General features: G+C 39.7%; 1 protein-coding gene across 3 annotated transcripts in view; it reads left to right on the top strand.

Annotated features, from left to right (window-relative positions):
* The window catches only part of KEA5 (K+ efflux antiporter 5), a 58,664-nt gene that overhangs the window by 20,180 nt on the left and 21,197 nt on the right, over window positions 1-17,287 (top strand). The window contains exon 15 of one of the 3 annotated variants that reach the window (XM_088903168.1): window positions 10,944-10,982. The exons of the other annotated variants lie outside the window; for them this stretch is intronic. Coding sequence (XP_088759294.1) covers window positions 10,944-10,982 — 39 coding nt within the window. The remainder of the gene's footprint in view (window positions 1-10,943; window positions 10,983-17,287) is intronic. 3 annotated transcript variants of the gene reach the window in all.

The raw sequence follows: 17,287 nt of genomic DNA, 5'->3' as shown, positions 1-17,287 counted from the left end.
AATTCCTTGGCTAGGCTCTACTTTAGTCTGCTCATCTCTTCAATATCATCTCCAGTCAAGATTATGTCATCAACATAGACAATCAGAACCGAAACCTTGTCTTTTGTGAATCTTTTTGTGAAAAGAGTATGATCAGCTTGTCCTTGACTATATCATTGACTTTTGACGAACATTGTGAATCTTTCAAACCAAGCTCTGGGAGACTGTTTAAGTCCATATAGAGATTTTTTTAGCTTGCATACCTTAGTTCCAAACTTCTCAGTGAAACCAGGTGGAGGCTCTATATATACTTCTTCTTCCAAGTCTCCATTCAAAAAGGCATTCTTCACATCTAGTTGATTCAGTGGCCATTCAAGATTAGCTGCAACAGATAAGAGTACTCGAACTGTATTTGGCTTTGCCACTGGAGAAAAGGTCTCAGAGTAGTCTACTCCATATGTCTGAGTAAAGCCTTTCGCTACTAGGCGAGCCTTGTATCTCTCCAAGGACCCATCTGAGTTGTACTTCAGAGTGAACACCCATTTACAATCGACAACTGTCTTTCCATCCGGCAGGTCCACTTTCTCCCAAGTAGCATTCTTTTCCAAAGCTCTCATCTCCTTAAAAACAACTTCTTTCCACTCAGGAACATTTAGAGCCTCCTGGATACTGTTAGGAATGGATACACTAGACACTTGTGAAATAAAGGTACAATATGAAGGTGAAATATTTTTGTAAGATACAAAATTTGACAGGATGTTTTGTACAAGACCTAACACCCTTCCTAAGAGCAATGGGAAGATCAAGGTGACAGGAAGAATTAGAATTACTTTGAGGAATATTTTCAGGGATTTTTGGAGAATTATCATGAGTTTCATGATCCAACCTTAGATCAGATTCTTGTTGATGATGCGGAATAGTGCCTCTCCTTTTCTGTGCTAGATATTCCCTTGAATATACAAGGCCTTTATACTGTTTCACACGCATCTCTGTTGTTTCAGCTTTTTCATTTTGAGATGGCATCACCAAAGGTTGTTCATTTTCAATATTTAATTCATTTGTTTCCACTAATTTTGTATTTTCTACCTCGCTTTCTTTCGGTGACTGCTTGTGAGGAACATCATTATGAACAAATTCAAACATTAAATCAGAACCATCTAAAAAACCATCTTCACTAGTGTTGCTCTCCCCTTGAAGATGGGAGTTGCTGTAGTACGAGGTTCCTTCAAAGGATGTGACATCCATAGTCACAAACATCCTTTTCAAAACTGGATCAAAGCATTTGTACCCTCTCTGATTAGTGGGATAACCTACAAAAATACATTTATGTGCTTTTGGATCAAGTTTGGAACGTTTAGGATCATGGTTATGAACAAAGGCCACACTTCCAAAAATTTTTAAGGGAATGTTTGTCACTAGCCGAGAGTTTGGAAAACAGTCAATGAAAACCTGTATGGGTGTTTTAAAATCCAAAATTCGTGTAGGCATTCTGTTAATCAAATAAGTGGCTGTTAAAACGGCTTCTCCCCAAAGATACTTAGGAAACTTAGTTTGAAAACTTAAGGCTCTAACAACTTCAACGAGATGTTTGTTTTTCCTTTCAGCCACCCTATTTTGTTGAGGTGTATTATTACACGAACTTTGGTGTACAATTCCTTTCTCAGCAAAAAAACTCCCTAACACATTGTTAAAAAATTCCTTTCCATTATCACTTTGAAAAATTTTAATCTGAGTCTGAAATTGTGTTTGAACCATGTTATAGAAATTTTTGAACACAATTTCAGCATCAGATTTCTCTTTTAAAAGAAAAACCCAAGTTACCCTAGTATGATCATCAATAAAAGTAATGAACCAACATTTTCCAGAAAGAGTTGTCACTCTAGAAGCGCCCCAAACATCACTGTGAATCATGGTAAATGGTTTTGATTTTTTATATGGTTGAGACTGAAAAACAACACGATGATGTTTTGCTAATTCACAAGATTCACACTTGAAAACTGAATGATTTTTATTCATGAATAACTTGGGAAATAGATGCTTTAAATATTGAAAGCTAGGATGACCTAATCGATAATGCCATAACAAAACATCATTGTCACTAGAAACAAAGATAGAGCTGAAACAAGTCTGTTGGTCTTGCCTTCCAAAAGTAGATCCTTTATTAAAGAGGTAGAGACCACCATCCTGTTTAGCACCCTCAATCATCTTCCCCGAGGTTAAATCCTGAAATTCACAACAAGAAGACCAAAAATTAACTCGACAATTATGATCAAGGGTAAGTTTGCTGACTGATAAGAGATTGTAGGATAGGTTAGGAACATGCTGAACATCTTTGAGGTTTAGAGAAGGAGAAATAGGTACAGTTCCTTTCCCAACAACAGTAGCAAAGGAACCATCTGCAATCTTAACCTTTTGATTCCCTGCACAGGGTGTATATGAAGAAAAGAATTGCGAAGTGCCGGTCATATGATTAGTGGCACCTGAATCTAGTATCCAGGAACCATTAGATTTGGTACAAGCAATGGATGCAGTGAAGAAATTACCTGACTGAGCTAGAGAACAGGATGGGTTAGAGTTTCTTAACGATTGAGATTGAAACATTTTATATAAGTGCTCTATTTGTTCTTTTGCGAAAGGAAGAGACTCTGAGGATGACTGCTGCCCTGGATCCGAGTTGCTTACTTGAAGTGCGCTTACATCTCCCCCTGACTTGTTGTCACTGCCTGATTTTTTCTTCCAACCCGCCGGTTTCCCGTGCAGCTTCCAGCAGGTTTCCTGAGTATGCCATGGCTTTCTACAATGATCACACCAAGGCCTTTGCTTTCCTCCTCGTTTATCTCCGTCTAAGTCTGGACCTTGGGCCACAAGAGTGGACCCTTCATTCTTTGTTTTTGTTTCACTAACATTCTTTAACATCACTTGCCGCCGTGCTTCTTCTCTACGCACTTCTGAAAAAACCTCTCTTATAGTTGGCAAGGGCTTTCGTCCTAAGATATGTTCCCGAACCTCATCGAGTTCTTTGTTCAAACCAGCCAAGAAGACAAAAACTCGGCCTCTTTCTATCTTCTTTTTGTACTGAGCACTGTCACTGGGACTTTCCCATTCTTCTTCTTCAAATAAATCCAACTCCTGCCAAACAACCATCATCTCATTATAATAGGCTGTTACTTCACATTCACCTTGTTGCATCTTCCACATTCGGGTATTCAGTTCGAACAATTGTGAATGATTGTCCAAATCTGAATAGGTTTCCCTAACAACTTCCCACACATCGCGAGTCGTCAGCAGAAACATGAATGGTTTTCCAACCACCGGATCCATAGAGTTGATCAACCAGGCGGTAACCATAGAGTTTTCAGAACGCCACTGCCTGTACTTTGGATCATCAGTGGCTGGTGGTTTCACTTCGCCATTCAAGTAGCCGAGTTTCCCTTTGCCGTCAATCACTAACCACACGGACTGAGACCACTCAAGATAATTTTTTCCATTGAGTTTGTGAATGGTAATTTGAAGGGAATTCTCAGAAAGAGAAATAGCCGCAGGCTGAATACCTCCCTCCGAAGACGTCACACCACTAGTAGCATCCGAAGATGCTGAACCTGAGCCAACCATGGCGGCCTTAATATTCATGATCGAACCCTATGGCTCTGATACCATGTTGCGAAATATAGAGGGAGAAAAGAAGAAGATTTTCTTTATTGATGATACAAAGCATATTGAGCATACACCTTAAATAAGAAAAGATAGGAGAGACAAACTCCTAGAATTTCTCTCAATCAGGGATTGACTAAATCTTTCCCTTAATCCTAGGATCGGACTTTCCTAAATTTATTCAAATCTAATCTTTCCTAAATTTATTCAAATCTCAAATCATATCTTTCTTAATTTGCCGACACTTTACATTACTGTTAGGTGGAAAATAGGGTATATCAATGGTAAAGTGAAGGAACCAAAGTCTGGAAGTGCTGAACATGACAGGTGGGACCAAGAAAATAGTATGGTGATGTCATGGTTCTTGGTTTCCATGTTGTCACAAGTAAGGAAGACATTTATGTGGGCTGAAACAACTTGTGAAATATGGGAACAAGCAAAATCTAACTATTCAGAGCAAAGGCACTTGCATACAGGGGGAGAGGAGTCTCTCGGTGTACTACTCAGATCTGACATCAATCTGGAAGGAACTGATTCTTTATCAAAATGTGAATTGGAAGTGTATGAAGATGCAAAGGCCTACAAGTCACTTGTCTCCCAACAACGAGTATTTGCTTTTCTTTTGGGGCTGAATCCTACATATGAGTCCATGAGGGTACAAATCTTAGGAAGTAAGAACTTACCTTCAGTTTAGGAAATTTGCGCCTTAGTTCAGTTTTAAGAGAGTAGAAGTGTGATGAATTGTACAGAGGAGGAGCCAATTGCACTAGCAGTCCAAGGAGGTACAATTTCAAATGTCGGAGGCCCTTTTAAGAAGGGTGATTCACAAAAGAGAGTGGATGACAAAGACAAGCTTTGGTGCATCCACTGTTAGAAGTCCAGGCACACTAGAGACACATGTTGGGAATTCCATGGAGAAGAAAAACAACCTTGTGAAATAAACAGACTGTTTAAAAAGGTGCAGAAAAGTGATAGAGAACAGTAGAAAAAAAGAATCAAGAAGAGAGAAGAGGAAGAAGAAGGTGGCGACAATAAGGGTTCAGAGAGATTTTCGATTCTGATCTCCTCTTACACTTTTAATTCCTTTTCATTAACTTAATTTCAATAATTTACGGAGGCCCTTAACTGAGCGAATAATTAAAAAAGACATAACATAAGAAAGGCCCAAGTTGAGGCCCATTACACAAAGAACATGAAGAAAAGAAATAAGAAAACAGTCTATGGGCCATTTAGTTCATCTTCTCTACACTCCCCCTCAAGCTAAGCATAGATGTCAATCATGCTAAAGTTTAGCCTTGGGGATGCCCTTGGTAAGGAAATAAGTTAACTGTCCTTCAGAAGAGATAAAAGGTAGATAAACTTCTCCAGAAGCCACTCTTTCTCAAATAAAATGTCTGTCAACTTCAATATGTTTGGTTTTGTCATGTTGCACTGGATTGTGAGCAATGTTGATGGCAGCCTGATCATCACAGTATAACATTAATGGCTTATCATACTCAATACCCAATTCCTCCATCAAGGATCGAAACCACAGTAGCTCAGAAACTCCATGATCCATGGCTCTATATTTAGCTTCGGCTGAAGATCTGACAACAACTGATTGTTTCTTGCTTCTCCAAGAAACAGTATTACCTGCCACCAAGCTACGATACCCAGAAGTTGATCTTCTATCATCAATGTTTCCGGCCCAATTAGCATCTGTGTAAGCCTCCAGTTTCGTATGACCATGCTTAGCAAATAGAATTCCCTTTCTAGGAGAACCCTTCAAATAACATAGAATTCGTTCTGCTGCTGCCATGTGAGTGTCCCTGGGAGCATGCATGAACTGACTAATGCAGCTGACAGCATATGCATTGTCTGGCCGAGTCATGCATAGATAGAGCAGCTTCCCAAGTAACCTCTGGAAGACTCCCTTATCTTTCAACAATACTCCATCTGAGGCAGAGAGTTTATGACTCATATCAATAGGAGTAGCAACTGGTCTAACACCCATCTTCCTTGTTTCAGTGAGCAAGTCAAGCACATATCTTCGTTGAGAGGTAAGGATCCCATCCTTAGATCGAGCAACTTCTATGCCAAGAAAATATCTCAATTCCCTCAGATATTTGATCTCAAACTCTGTATAAAGGAAAAATTTAAGATCATTAATCCCTGTGACATCATTATCAGTCACAACTATATCATCAACATAAACAATAAGATATACTGCCAAAGAGCCTCTTGATGCAGTAGGGCGATGCAGTAGGGCGATGCAGTAGGGCTGGAACAAACTAACACAAGACAGAAAGAGAGAGGAAGAGAGAGTAGAAAGGTTAGAGAAAGAGAAAAGAGAGAGAAATCCCATGGAATCACTCCAAGGAGTCCTAGAATCGCTCTAGGGTTTGTAGGGATCACTCGATACAGCAAGAGAGTTCTTAAGAAAGCTTCATTCATTCATTAGCCTCAAAAGGAAGAGAATGCATCTATTTATAGAGTGACTTGTGTGGCCCGGAACACTGTTCACCATAATTACAAAAAGTGCCACTCTTTGTCTTGTGCAACAAGAAACACAATAACTTTCTATCTACTAATGCAATTAAACTAAAAATTGAAAGACAAGCACTAATAAGCTATAGGAACAAGATGCTATAGCCTAAGTTCCCATTGGGCTGGTCGAAATGACGAAAATACCCCTGACCGGATCAGTCCAATTTCCAAGAGTCTTCTCCATGCCAAATCAGAACCTGTTTGTTGGCCTCTTCTTACGAGAATAGGCCTTATAATGCATAGACTGATCTCCATCACCTCTCCTCTTCACAAAGAGGGTATGATCAGACTGAGTCTGTATATAGCCAAAGTTAATAAGGGCAGCCCTAAACCTTTCAAACCATGCCCTAGGTGACTGTTTAAGTCCATAAAGAGATTTCTTCAGCTTGCATACTTTTCCCTCCATATCTGTGTCATACATTCCCGGAGGAAGACATATAGACCTTCTCATGTAACTCTCCATTCAGGAATGCATTTTTCACATCCAGCTGGTAAAGTGGCCAATCTGAATGAGCAACTAGAGATTGTAGAACCCTCACAGAGGTCATCTTTGCAACAGGAGCAAAGGTCTCTAGATAGTCAATTCCATATGTCTGTGTATAACCTTTTGCAACCAGCCTAGCTTTGTACCTTTCAATGGTGCTATCAACATGATATTTGATGGTGAAAACCCACTTACAACCCACTGGTTCCTTCCCTTTAGGCAAATCAACCACTTCCCAAGTGTCATTCTTATGCAGGGCATTAATTTCCGTTCTCATAACATCCCTCCATTATGGAATAATAAGACCTTCTGACACTGACTTGGGTATTGGGTTAGAAGCAACAGAAGAAAGATAGCCAAAATATGAAGGAGAGAGTAAACTATAAGAAAGGTGTTTGGAAATGCAATGTGCAATACACTTCTTTTTACCTTTCCTAATAGAGAAAGTGACATCAAGGTCTAGGAAGGATGGCTCCAAAGGGACTGTATTGGTACCTGTTGCCTCTTTTGTGATTGAAAGTATAGGGGGCTCATGTGATGTAGAGGAAACAATCTGCCCACTTCTAGTTCTCTGCCGCTGGTACAACCTGGGATTAAAAAGGGGATAAGGAGGAATAGGAATATTGGAATGAGAATGAGATGACTGTTCCTCCCTTGACTCATTTGAAGTAGAAAGAGGCTCAAAAGAAGACTCAACTGGGACAGGAAAGGGGAGAGCAAACAACTGTGACAAATTCTCCCCCTTTGGACAATGCCTCTCCTAAGAAGAAGGATCATAGAAAGAAGAAGACTCATCAAAGGTGACATCCATTGAGACATGCCGAGTTCCAGACTTTGGATCAAAACAACAATAACCCTTTTGTGTGGAGGCATAACCAAGGAAAATGCACTTGTGGGCCTTTGGTTCAAATTTATGTCTCTGGGTACTTGGTGTGTGTAGGTTGCAGTGAGGACAACATCTCCCCAAAATCTTGTAAGGACATCTGAGGCAAATAGGATACTTCTTACAACTTCAACAATATGTTGGTTTTTTCTTTCAGCAACTTCATTCTGTTCTGGAGTCCTAACACAAGAACTTTGGTGAATAACCCCCAAATCTATGAGATAATAGGTTAGATTTTTCTCAAAATATTCTTTTTCATTGTCGGATCTGAAAATTTTGATTATAGTATCAAATTGGGTTAGAACAAATTCATGGAACTGCCTCACAAGTCTGGGAACTTCATCACGGGACTTCATAAAAAATATCCAAGTATATCGTGAAAAATCATCAATGAACAAGATAAAATATTTGTAGCCACGGATAGAGGGCAAGTGGTAAGGCCCTCGCACATCAGATTGCACAATATGGAATGGAGAAGATCTTTTATTATTCAATGGCTAATTGCTTCTACAATGTTTTGACATCTCACAAGACTCACAATGAAGACTGGACAAATTAATTCCCTTATATAGTTTTGGGAATAAATGACTCAATGTAGTAAAAGAAAGATGACCCAAACGAAAATGACATAACATGACACGACTGTCAGACTTTGAAGATGTAGATCCAAAGGCAGCTTTCCCAGGTTGTCCTTGGCTCTGTCCAGGAGTATCTAGTAGATATATTCCATTCGCCTCATGGCCACTTCCAATCACTTTCTGAGATTCTAGATCCTAAAAAATAGAGTAGGAAGGAAAAAATGTTACACTGCAATTCAAAGACTTAGTTAGGCTGCTTACAGATAACAAATTTGTATTTAGTTTGGGTACATGAAGAGCGGAAGGAAGTAATAGAGAGTTTGTAGCCTTGATGATTCCCTTCCCAGAGATAGGAGCAAGAGAGCCATTGGCTAGGGTGATTTTATCACGGCCAGGAAGCAAATCATAAAAAATAAACAAGGTGGAAAGGCTGGTCATATGGTCAGAAGCACCATAATCAATAATCCAAGGGATCCTATGATTATCTGAGATAGTTGCATGATTAGCAGAAGCCCGTATACCTAAATGGGTAAATGCAGAAGAGGTCGAATTTCCCGGAGGGTTGGAAGAAGAGGCAACACTCTCTAGGTGACTGATCATCCTTCCATACTTCTCATACTCTGCCTTCATAACTACTAACTGTTCAGTAGCTATCCTCTCTTTGGTTAGGCATCTATCATTATTTGGACCAACAACAATATTGGCACTTCCTGTCTTCATATTATCAGACTTCTTTTGAAAACGAAGGGGAAGCAGCTCCGGATGCAGTTTCCAACACTTGTCTTTTGTATGCTTTGGCTTCTTACAATACTCACAAATAACTTCCTTCTTACCTGAACCACCTTGGACTTCCTATAGTTCCCTTAGGTTTCAGCCCCATGTTAGCAAAGTGGTCATTTAGACCAGCCCCTTGAACCTGGACTAGTCTCCTGCTTTCTTCACTACTTTCCAAGGCATATGTATGAGACAATGAAACGCTATCCTTGGGTGAGTTCTGTTTTGTGATGTCATACTTAAGATTCAGCCCCATCAAAAATTCAAATACTCTGTTTCTCTCAACTAGTTTTCTATAGGTTTCAACATCATTAGTACTTTACTAGGCTATAGTTTCCATCAAGTCAATTTCTTGCCAAAGGGATTTCAGCATTGAGAAATAAACAACCAAAGGTCTCTTCCCCTGCCTTAAATTTTTCACATCACTCCTTAGCTTATATGCCCTAGCTACATTCAGTTTCTAAGAATAGGTTTCAGCAACACTGTCCCATATTTTCTTTGCTGAATTCATCCACAAATAGTGTTGACTAATTTGAGGTTGCATAGAATTTACTAACCATCCAATGACAGTATAATTTTCTTGCATCAATTTTTCATAGGATGGATCATCTTCTGCAGGAGCTTTCTTGCTCTCGGAGATATACCCCCACTTGCCTCTGTTGCAAACATGAATCTTTACTAATTGTGATCATGCCAGATAATTGGTTCCATCTAGCTTAACTGTTGTCACAACCAGTAGATAGTCAACAGGAGCCCCCAGAACCTATTTGGATTCAGCAACATGCTTGTTCTCAAATAATAATCAATGAAGATAGGAAAAAATATGTGTTGTGAATCAACCTCTATGTAGCCATACCTGTTAACTGCGTCTCACCCGGAACCCAGGAGAAACAGAAAAAACCTAGCCGTACCTTGTAGACTTCACAGAACACCGAGCAACTTGAATCGATCTTTAAGATGAAGAACATGAAGTCTTTCAATCACTGAGCGCCAAGGTCAAACTCTCTGTGGGGCTTGCAAGTGGATTTCTCCAATTAATTAGGGTTTCGGGCAATACACTTGATACTGTCAAAGTGACGACAAGGATAGCCTCCTCTCCAAAAAACTACTAACAGCTGGACTGGAAAAATTTTCTTTAACTATTCATTCGATTCAGTTCTCCATGCACACTGTGTATGGGAAGAAAGAGGAGGAAAGAGAGAAAAGAAGAGCCTGCTTTGATACCAAGAAGAAAAACAACCTTCTGAAATAAACGAACTGTTTAAAAAGGTGCAGAAAAGTGATAGAGAACAACAAAAATAAAGAATCGAGAAGAGAGAAGAGGAAGAAGAAGGTGGTGGCAATAAGGGTTCAAGGAGAGGTCTTCGAATCTAATCTTCTCTTACACCCCTAATTCCTTTTCATTAATTTAATTTCAGTAATTTACAGAGAGGCCCTTAACTGGGCGAATAATTAAAAAAGACATAAGAAAGGCCCATGTTGAGGCCCATTACAGCAAAGAACATAAAGAAGAGAAATAAGAAAGTAGTCTACGGGCCATTTGGCCCATCTTCTCTACACATGGCAAGCCTAAATGGGCTCAAGAATTGAGTAAGAAATCAGCATTTGGTCAGAGTAAGAAGCCACCTAGCAGAGTTAGAAGAAATAAAACTCAACAAATGTGGCATCTCAAGAGACTAGTCCCATGGTACCCTAGGAGTGACACTCTGATTTTGGCCCTACTCCTACCTCCTTTGCATCTACATTAGGTAATATTGTCAATGCTTTCCATGTGTTATGTCATACATTTGATTCCCCTTGGATAATTGACTCTGGAGCCTTAAACCACATGACTGGTAAGTCAACTTTATTTCATGCATATAACCTCATCTCTGGGAGAGATAAGGTGAGACTAGTTGATGGATCATTCTCCATTATAGCCGGTCAAGGAACCATCTCCCTTCCTTTCGGTCTTACCCTCTCTAATGTGTTGCATGTTCCTAAATTACCTATTAATTTACTTTCCATTAGCAGTATTACTCACTCCTTGATTTATTCAGTGACCTTCTTTCCTTCGTGTGTGTTTCAGGATTTGGCCTCGGGGAAGATGATTGGTAGAGGAAGCATGGTGGGTGGTCTCTACGTGTTGGAGAATAAAGCCAGTCTTGTGGCTACAAAGTCCTTAAGTTCATCTAGTGAGAGTCATGCTTACTTATGGCATAGTCGTCTTGGTCATCTTTCATTTGAATCTTTGAAACTTATGTTTCCCGAGTTATTTAACTCTGTCAGTTAGTGAGTTACAATGTCAAACATGTCAGTTGAGCAAACATTGTAGAAATTCATTTCCTTTAAGAATCAAAATATCTGAATTTCTATTTCATACTGTCTATTCTGATGTTTAGGGCCATGTTACTCTACCTTCTGAAGAAATAGTTGGTTAGCCACGAGTGTGGGGTTCCATACCCACACTCAGACTTTAGTGTGTGTGGTTTCATACCCACTCCTAGTTGTTTCTAATTTGTTTTATTAGTAGTTTCTATTTTCTTTTTAGTAGTTTTTAATTTCTGTAGTTTCTAATTCCTATTATTAGAAGTTTCTAATTTCTGTTAAGTTGGGCCAGCTGGCCTTATTGTTTATAATTTTTGTTTATTTCCTATTCTTGTAAGGATCCTAAAAGCTATAAATAATGGAGTGTATGGGGCAGCAGATTATTCACCACCGAACCCCTTCTTTCTTTTCTCTCTCTCTCTCTCTCTCTCTTTTCTTCAAACCTGTAATACAGTAAACAGTTCTTCTTCTTCTTTCAAGTTGGTATCAAAGCCTTAGATCTAGGGTTTCTCATGTGGATTTAATTCAGCCGACCACATGAGAATTGTTTAGGGCTGAAAGTTCAGTAAGATCCTTATTTTAGCTGATTCTTGGAGGTTGCAAGGAGGCTTTAGCAGCTGCCTTAAGATTGGAGAGAGCATCTTGTAATCAGGAAGAATCAGGCAGGAATTAAGTGATCAAGATCGATTCTTGATCAAGATTGGAGGTGTTGATCAGTTTTTTCTTGGACCTTTGATCAAGATTCAAGGTGCTAATAGTAATCGATTGATCAAGTTTTAAGACCGAAGGTAGCAATCAGTTTTTTGGGCTTTTTTCTTCATAAAGTAAGTACCTTTTCTTGAGATTGATACTCAAAAGGACTTTGTTATTCCTTTAGAGAGGTATAGATAGAAAATATCAAGACTGATATCAATCCCAAGACAGTAGTTGACTGTTATCTAACTGCAAAATCATTGTCCTAGGTCGGCTGTTATCAGCCTTGAAATACAGCCTTTTCTTGTCACAGTAGTTTAAAGCCTCTTCTTGTCTTAGAATGGAGTACAAGAACCAAGGGGAAGGTGCTTTTGGGACTGGTGGTTCAGGTAACATGACTGAAAACACCTTTCAGATTACAACTGTTAAGTTTGATGGATCAAACTACTTGGAATGGGCCCAATAAGCCATGGTGGCTATTGCGGGTAGAGGAAAATTGAACTTCTTGCTAAGGAATGTGAAGGAACCCTCCAAGGAGGACCCTACTTATGCTAGGTGGGTCCAAGAGAATTTTTTGGTGATGACATGGCTGTTCAACTCTATGCAGCCACACATCAGCCGAAACTACTTGTGGGCCAAAACAACTAAGGAAATATGGGATGCTATGAAGGAAACCTATTCTCAGCCTCTTAATGTTGCTAGGAGAGAAGCAGGTCTCTGTTTACTTTTCAACCTTAAAATCTTTGTGGCATGAAATTGACCATCTTGAAACAATTGAGTGGGAGAGTCAGAAAGATGCACAAACATATAGAAAGCAGGTTGAAACTAACAGGGTTTTTGAGTTCCTAGCTGGTCTGAACTTTGAATATGAATTGTGAGACAATAGTTGTTGACAAGAGATAGTGTAACTTTATCACAAGTCTATTCCCTAGTGCATAGTGAAGAAACTAGGAAAAAGGTTGTGTTGCAACAACAACCCTCCTAATCAGCTTTGATAGTAGTTAGACCTGATTCTGGGGGGGGGGGGTATAAGGAGAAGAAGGAAGCTAAGAAGGACATAGTATGTGAACACTGCAAGAAACCTAAACATACTAAGGGCACCTGTTGGAAGTTGCACCCTCATCTAGTTCCAACAAAGCTCAAAAATAAGAAAGGGAATGCTAATATGGCTGTCAACACTGATAGTACAACTTCATCAAGCACAAGAGGCATTCCTCTAGATACTCTAGCTACAGTCTGAGCTGCTCTGACTCAGCTAGAAAATGAATTTAGTAATTCAGCTCAGCCTACATCAGCTCAACAACCTACTTCAGCCCTTGCTCATATAGGTACAAGAGCTACTGCTTATCATGCTTCTGTCCCAGGTAATACTAGACCTTCCTGGGTAATAGATTAAGGTGCTTCAGATCATATGACCAACATATCTACTCTATTTAGCACCTATTGTTTATTCTTTGGGAGAGACAATTTCTATTGCTGATGGCTCTCTTGTACCAATTATGGCATGGGAGACATCAGATTATTAGATAGCATCACCCTATCCTCAGCTTTGCATGTTCCCAAGCTTAGTGCTAACTTACTTTCAGTTAGTAGTATTACTAAAAATCAAAACTGTTCGGTAACTTTTTTCCCTGATCGGTGTATTTTTCAAGATCTGGAAGCAAAGGTGATTGGAATCGGCCGTGAGATGAATGGAGTTTACCTGCTGGAACATTCACAGGGGGAAGCAGGGAAATTGTTTGTTTCTCAGTCTTGTAGTAAGTTTATGCTTTGGCACAACCGCTTAGGTCATTTATCTTTTGGGTCTTTAAAGAGTCTTTTTCCAAACTTGTTTGAGTTAGTAGAAGTGTCTGGGTTAAAACATGAAAGTTGTGAACTTGCAAAACATAGTAGATCATCTTATCCTTTAAGTAATAAAAGAAGCAACCTTCCTTTTGAGATTATGCATATCGATTTTTTGGGGCCCTTCCATACTCCTACCATGGGGGGTACAAATATTTCTTATTGTTTGTTGATGACTATACCCGTTTTTCATGGGTCTATCTTATGCCTTCTCGAGATGAGGTCCCCCCTCTGACCCAAACTTTCCATTAGATGATCCTAACTCAATTTGAAACCAAGATCAAGATTCTTAGATCTGATAATGCCAAGGAATACTTTGCAAAACCCTTGGCATCTTATCTCCTTGATTATGGGATCATTCATCAGAGCACCTATCCTCACACACCTCTGCAAAACGGGGTTGCTGAGAGAAAAAACAGACATATTTTAGAGGTAGCCAGAAGCATCATGCTCAACTCCAATGTTCCCATACGCTTCTGGGGAGATGCAATCCGTACAGCCATATACCTCATTAACAGGGTTCCTTCATTGGTCCTAAACATGCAAACCCCGTTCAATCTTCTATATCCAGATAAGGACCTATTCACTATTCCCCTCAAAACTTTTGGGTGTACTTGTCTTGTTCAAACCCTTGGACCTCGTTGCTCCAAGTTTGATCCCAAAGCCTCTAAGTGTATTTTCCTTGGGTATGCACAAAATCAAAAGGGATATTGCTGTTATGAGCCAGTTTCAGGGAAGCGCTTTGTGTCCATGGATGTCACCTTCTTTGAGGATTTGCCCTACTATCATAAGGCTTCTCCTCAGGGGGAGAATAGTGAGGAAGGGATTTCAGTTTTAGCTCCAAGAGTTCCTTTACCTGTCCCGGTTACTGGGGGGGGAGTTGTGAAGAAGGTTGTCAAAAATGTAGGGAGTTGAGAGGACTGAGCATTATCGAGGTTGTCAAAAATGTATTGTGATAATCAAGCTGCAATTAATATTGCCTACAACCCAATAAAGCATGACAGGACTGAGCATATTGAGGTTGACAGACATTTTTTTCGAGAACGAGTCGCATCTCAAGAAGTATGCCTTCCTTACATTGCCTCAGACATGTAGTTAGCTGATCTCTTCACCAAAGCAGTCACAAAAGGCAAATTGGAGACAGATCTACGCAAGTTGGGTATGACAAATATCTACTCCCAACTTGAGGGGGAGTGAAGAAATAGTAGGTTAGCCACGAGTGTGGGGTTCCATACCCATACTCAGGCTCTAGTGTGTATGGTTTCATACCTACACCTAGTTGTTTCTAATTTGTTTTGTTAATAGTTTCTAATTTCTATTAAGTTGGGCCAGCAAGCCTTATTGTTTCTAATTTTTGTTTATTTCCTATTCTTGTAAAGATCCTAAAATCTATAAATAAAGGAGTGTATGGGGCGATAGATTATTCACCACCGAACCCCTTCTTTCTTTTCTCCAATCTTCACTCTTCTCTCTCTCTCTCTCTCTCTCTCTCTTTTCTTCTCTTCAAACCTGTAATACAGTAAACAATTCTTCTTCTTCTTCTTTCAAGTCCTTCTAAGACTGGATATAAGTATTTTGTTACTTTGATTGATGACTACTCTAGATATGCATGGGTTTATCCTATGTGATCTAGAGATGAAGTGCCAAAGATTGTGAAAGATTTTTAACACATGATTTTTACTTAATTTCAAACTGAGATTCATATTTTCTAGTCGGACAATGCAAATGAGTACTTCCATAGTGATATTACGGAATTCTTTGCTTCGTATGAATCTCTTCATTAGAGCTCTTGTGCTAGGACACTCAAGCAAAATGGTGTTACTGAAAGGAAAAATCGTCATCTTCTTGAACTAGCTCGTGGTTTATTATTCCATATGAATGTTCCGAAACACTTTTGGATGGATGCTATTATGTATATTACATATCTCATCAACCGTATGCCATCTCAGTTACTAGGATATAAGGTTCCACATCAACTTTTGTTTCCTACGGCTCCTCTGTTCTCCATTCCAATGTGTGTCTTTGGGTGTCGTTGCTTTGTTCATGACTTGTCCCCTTCTTGCGGTAAGCTCGATCCTCGTGCCATTCCTTGTGCTTTTCCTGGTTACCCTTTATCTCAAAAGGGTTATTGTTGTTACGACCCTGCCTCACGCAAGAAGTGTTTTCATGGATGTATCCTTCTTTGAGAGTCAACATTTTTTCTCTGTTTCTCTTTAAGGGGAGAGTAGGGTTGAGGAGGAGAAACACACCCAGACTCAGACTCAATTACCTCTTCTTCCTGATCCTCCTCCATTTCATGTCTTCCTTCACCACCATAAGAGCCAATAGAGCTCAAGAGCCGTGGAACCTGAAACTATGCAACCAATATGATCAGACTCTCCAGAGGCAGATCCTCCACATCAGCCAGGTACATTGAGAGAAAGGGTGTTCGATCTTGTACTACTAATTATCCCATCTCTCACTTTGTGTCCTATGATCATATTTCTCCTTCATATCGCATGTTCCTTTCCTTCGTTGATAGTGTTTTTTTCCTAAAAATGTGGTAGAAGCTTTATCCAAACCTGAATGGACAGATGCAATGAAGGAAGAAACTAATGCCTTACACAAAAATGGCACTTGGGAATTGGTGGATCTTCCTGAAGGAAAAGAACCAGCGGGATGCAAGTGGGTGTTCACAGTGAAGCATAGGGCTGATGGTACGATAGAAAGGTACAAAGTCTGATTGGTGGCCAATGGGTTTACACAAGTATATGGAGTAGACTATGCAGAGACCTTTGCTCCAGTAGCCAAGGTGAATTTCAGAATCCTCCTTTCACTACTAGCCAATCTTGACTGGGAACTTCGCCAATTGGATATTAAAAATGCATTCTTGAATGGTGACCTAGTTTAGTAAGTTTCACTTAGTTGTACAGTAGGTGGGGTTCAAACAATGCCAATTAGGTCATACTCTGTTTGTGAAGAAAGGTGAAGGAAAAATTGCAGCTTTAATTGTGTATGTTGATGACATAGTGATTATAGGAAACTGGAAGACTAAAATACAAAAGCTAAAGAAATTCTTAGCAACTCAATTCGAGGTGAAAGATCTAGGCCCCCTACGTTATTTCCTTGGGATTGAAGTTGCCCGCTCTCAGAAGGGCATCTTTATTTCCCAAAGGAAATATGTACTAGATCTATTAGAGGATGCAAACAAGTTGGGGGTGAAGCCAATTGATTCAACCGTTGAGCCTAAACATCAGTTGGGAGATAGTCAGGGGGAGTTTTTGAAAGATGTGAAGAAGTTCTAGAGACTTGTAAGGAGACTCTTATACTTGTCTATGACCAAGCCTGATATTGCCTATGCAGTGGGTGCCCTTAGTCAGTTCATATGCATAATCCTAGGACAACTCACTTTGAAGCTGTAGAAAGGATCCTTAGATGCCTCAAGAAGTTCCCGGGAGCTGGTTTTCTATTCCAGAAACATGGGCATTTGAAGGTTGAAGTGTATATAGATGCTGATTGGACAGGGGTAGTTGATGACAGAAAGTCTACCAGTAGGTATTAGGGGTGCAACTTGGGTGGGCTCAACCCGAG

Source organism: Nelumbo nucifera, chromosome 4, assembly GCF_055504915.1.
Source record: "Nelumbo nucifera cultivar China Antique chromosome 4, China Antique-T2T, whole genome shotgun sequence".
Classification (NCBI taxonomy): Eukaryota; Viridiplantae; Streptophyta; class Magnoliopsida; order Proteales; family Nelumbonaceae; genus Nelumbo; species Nelumbo nucifera.
The sequence above is the reverse complement of the archived record's forward strand: the minus strand, read 5'-3'. Positions and strand labels throughout refer to the sequence as shown.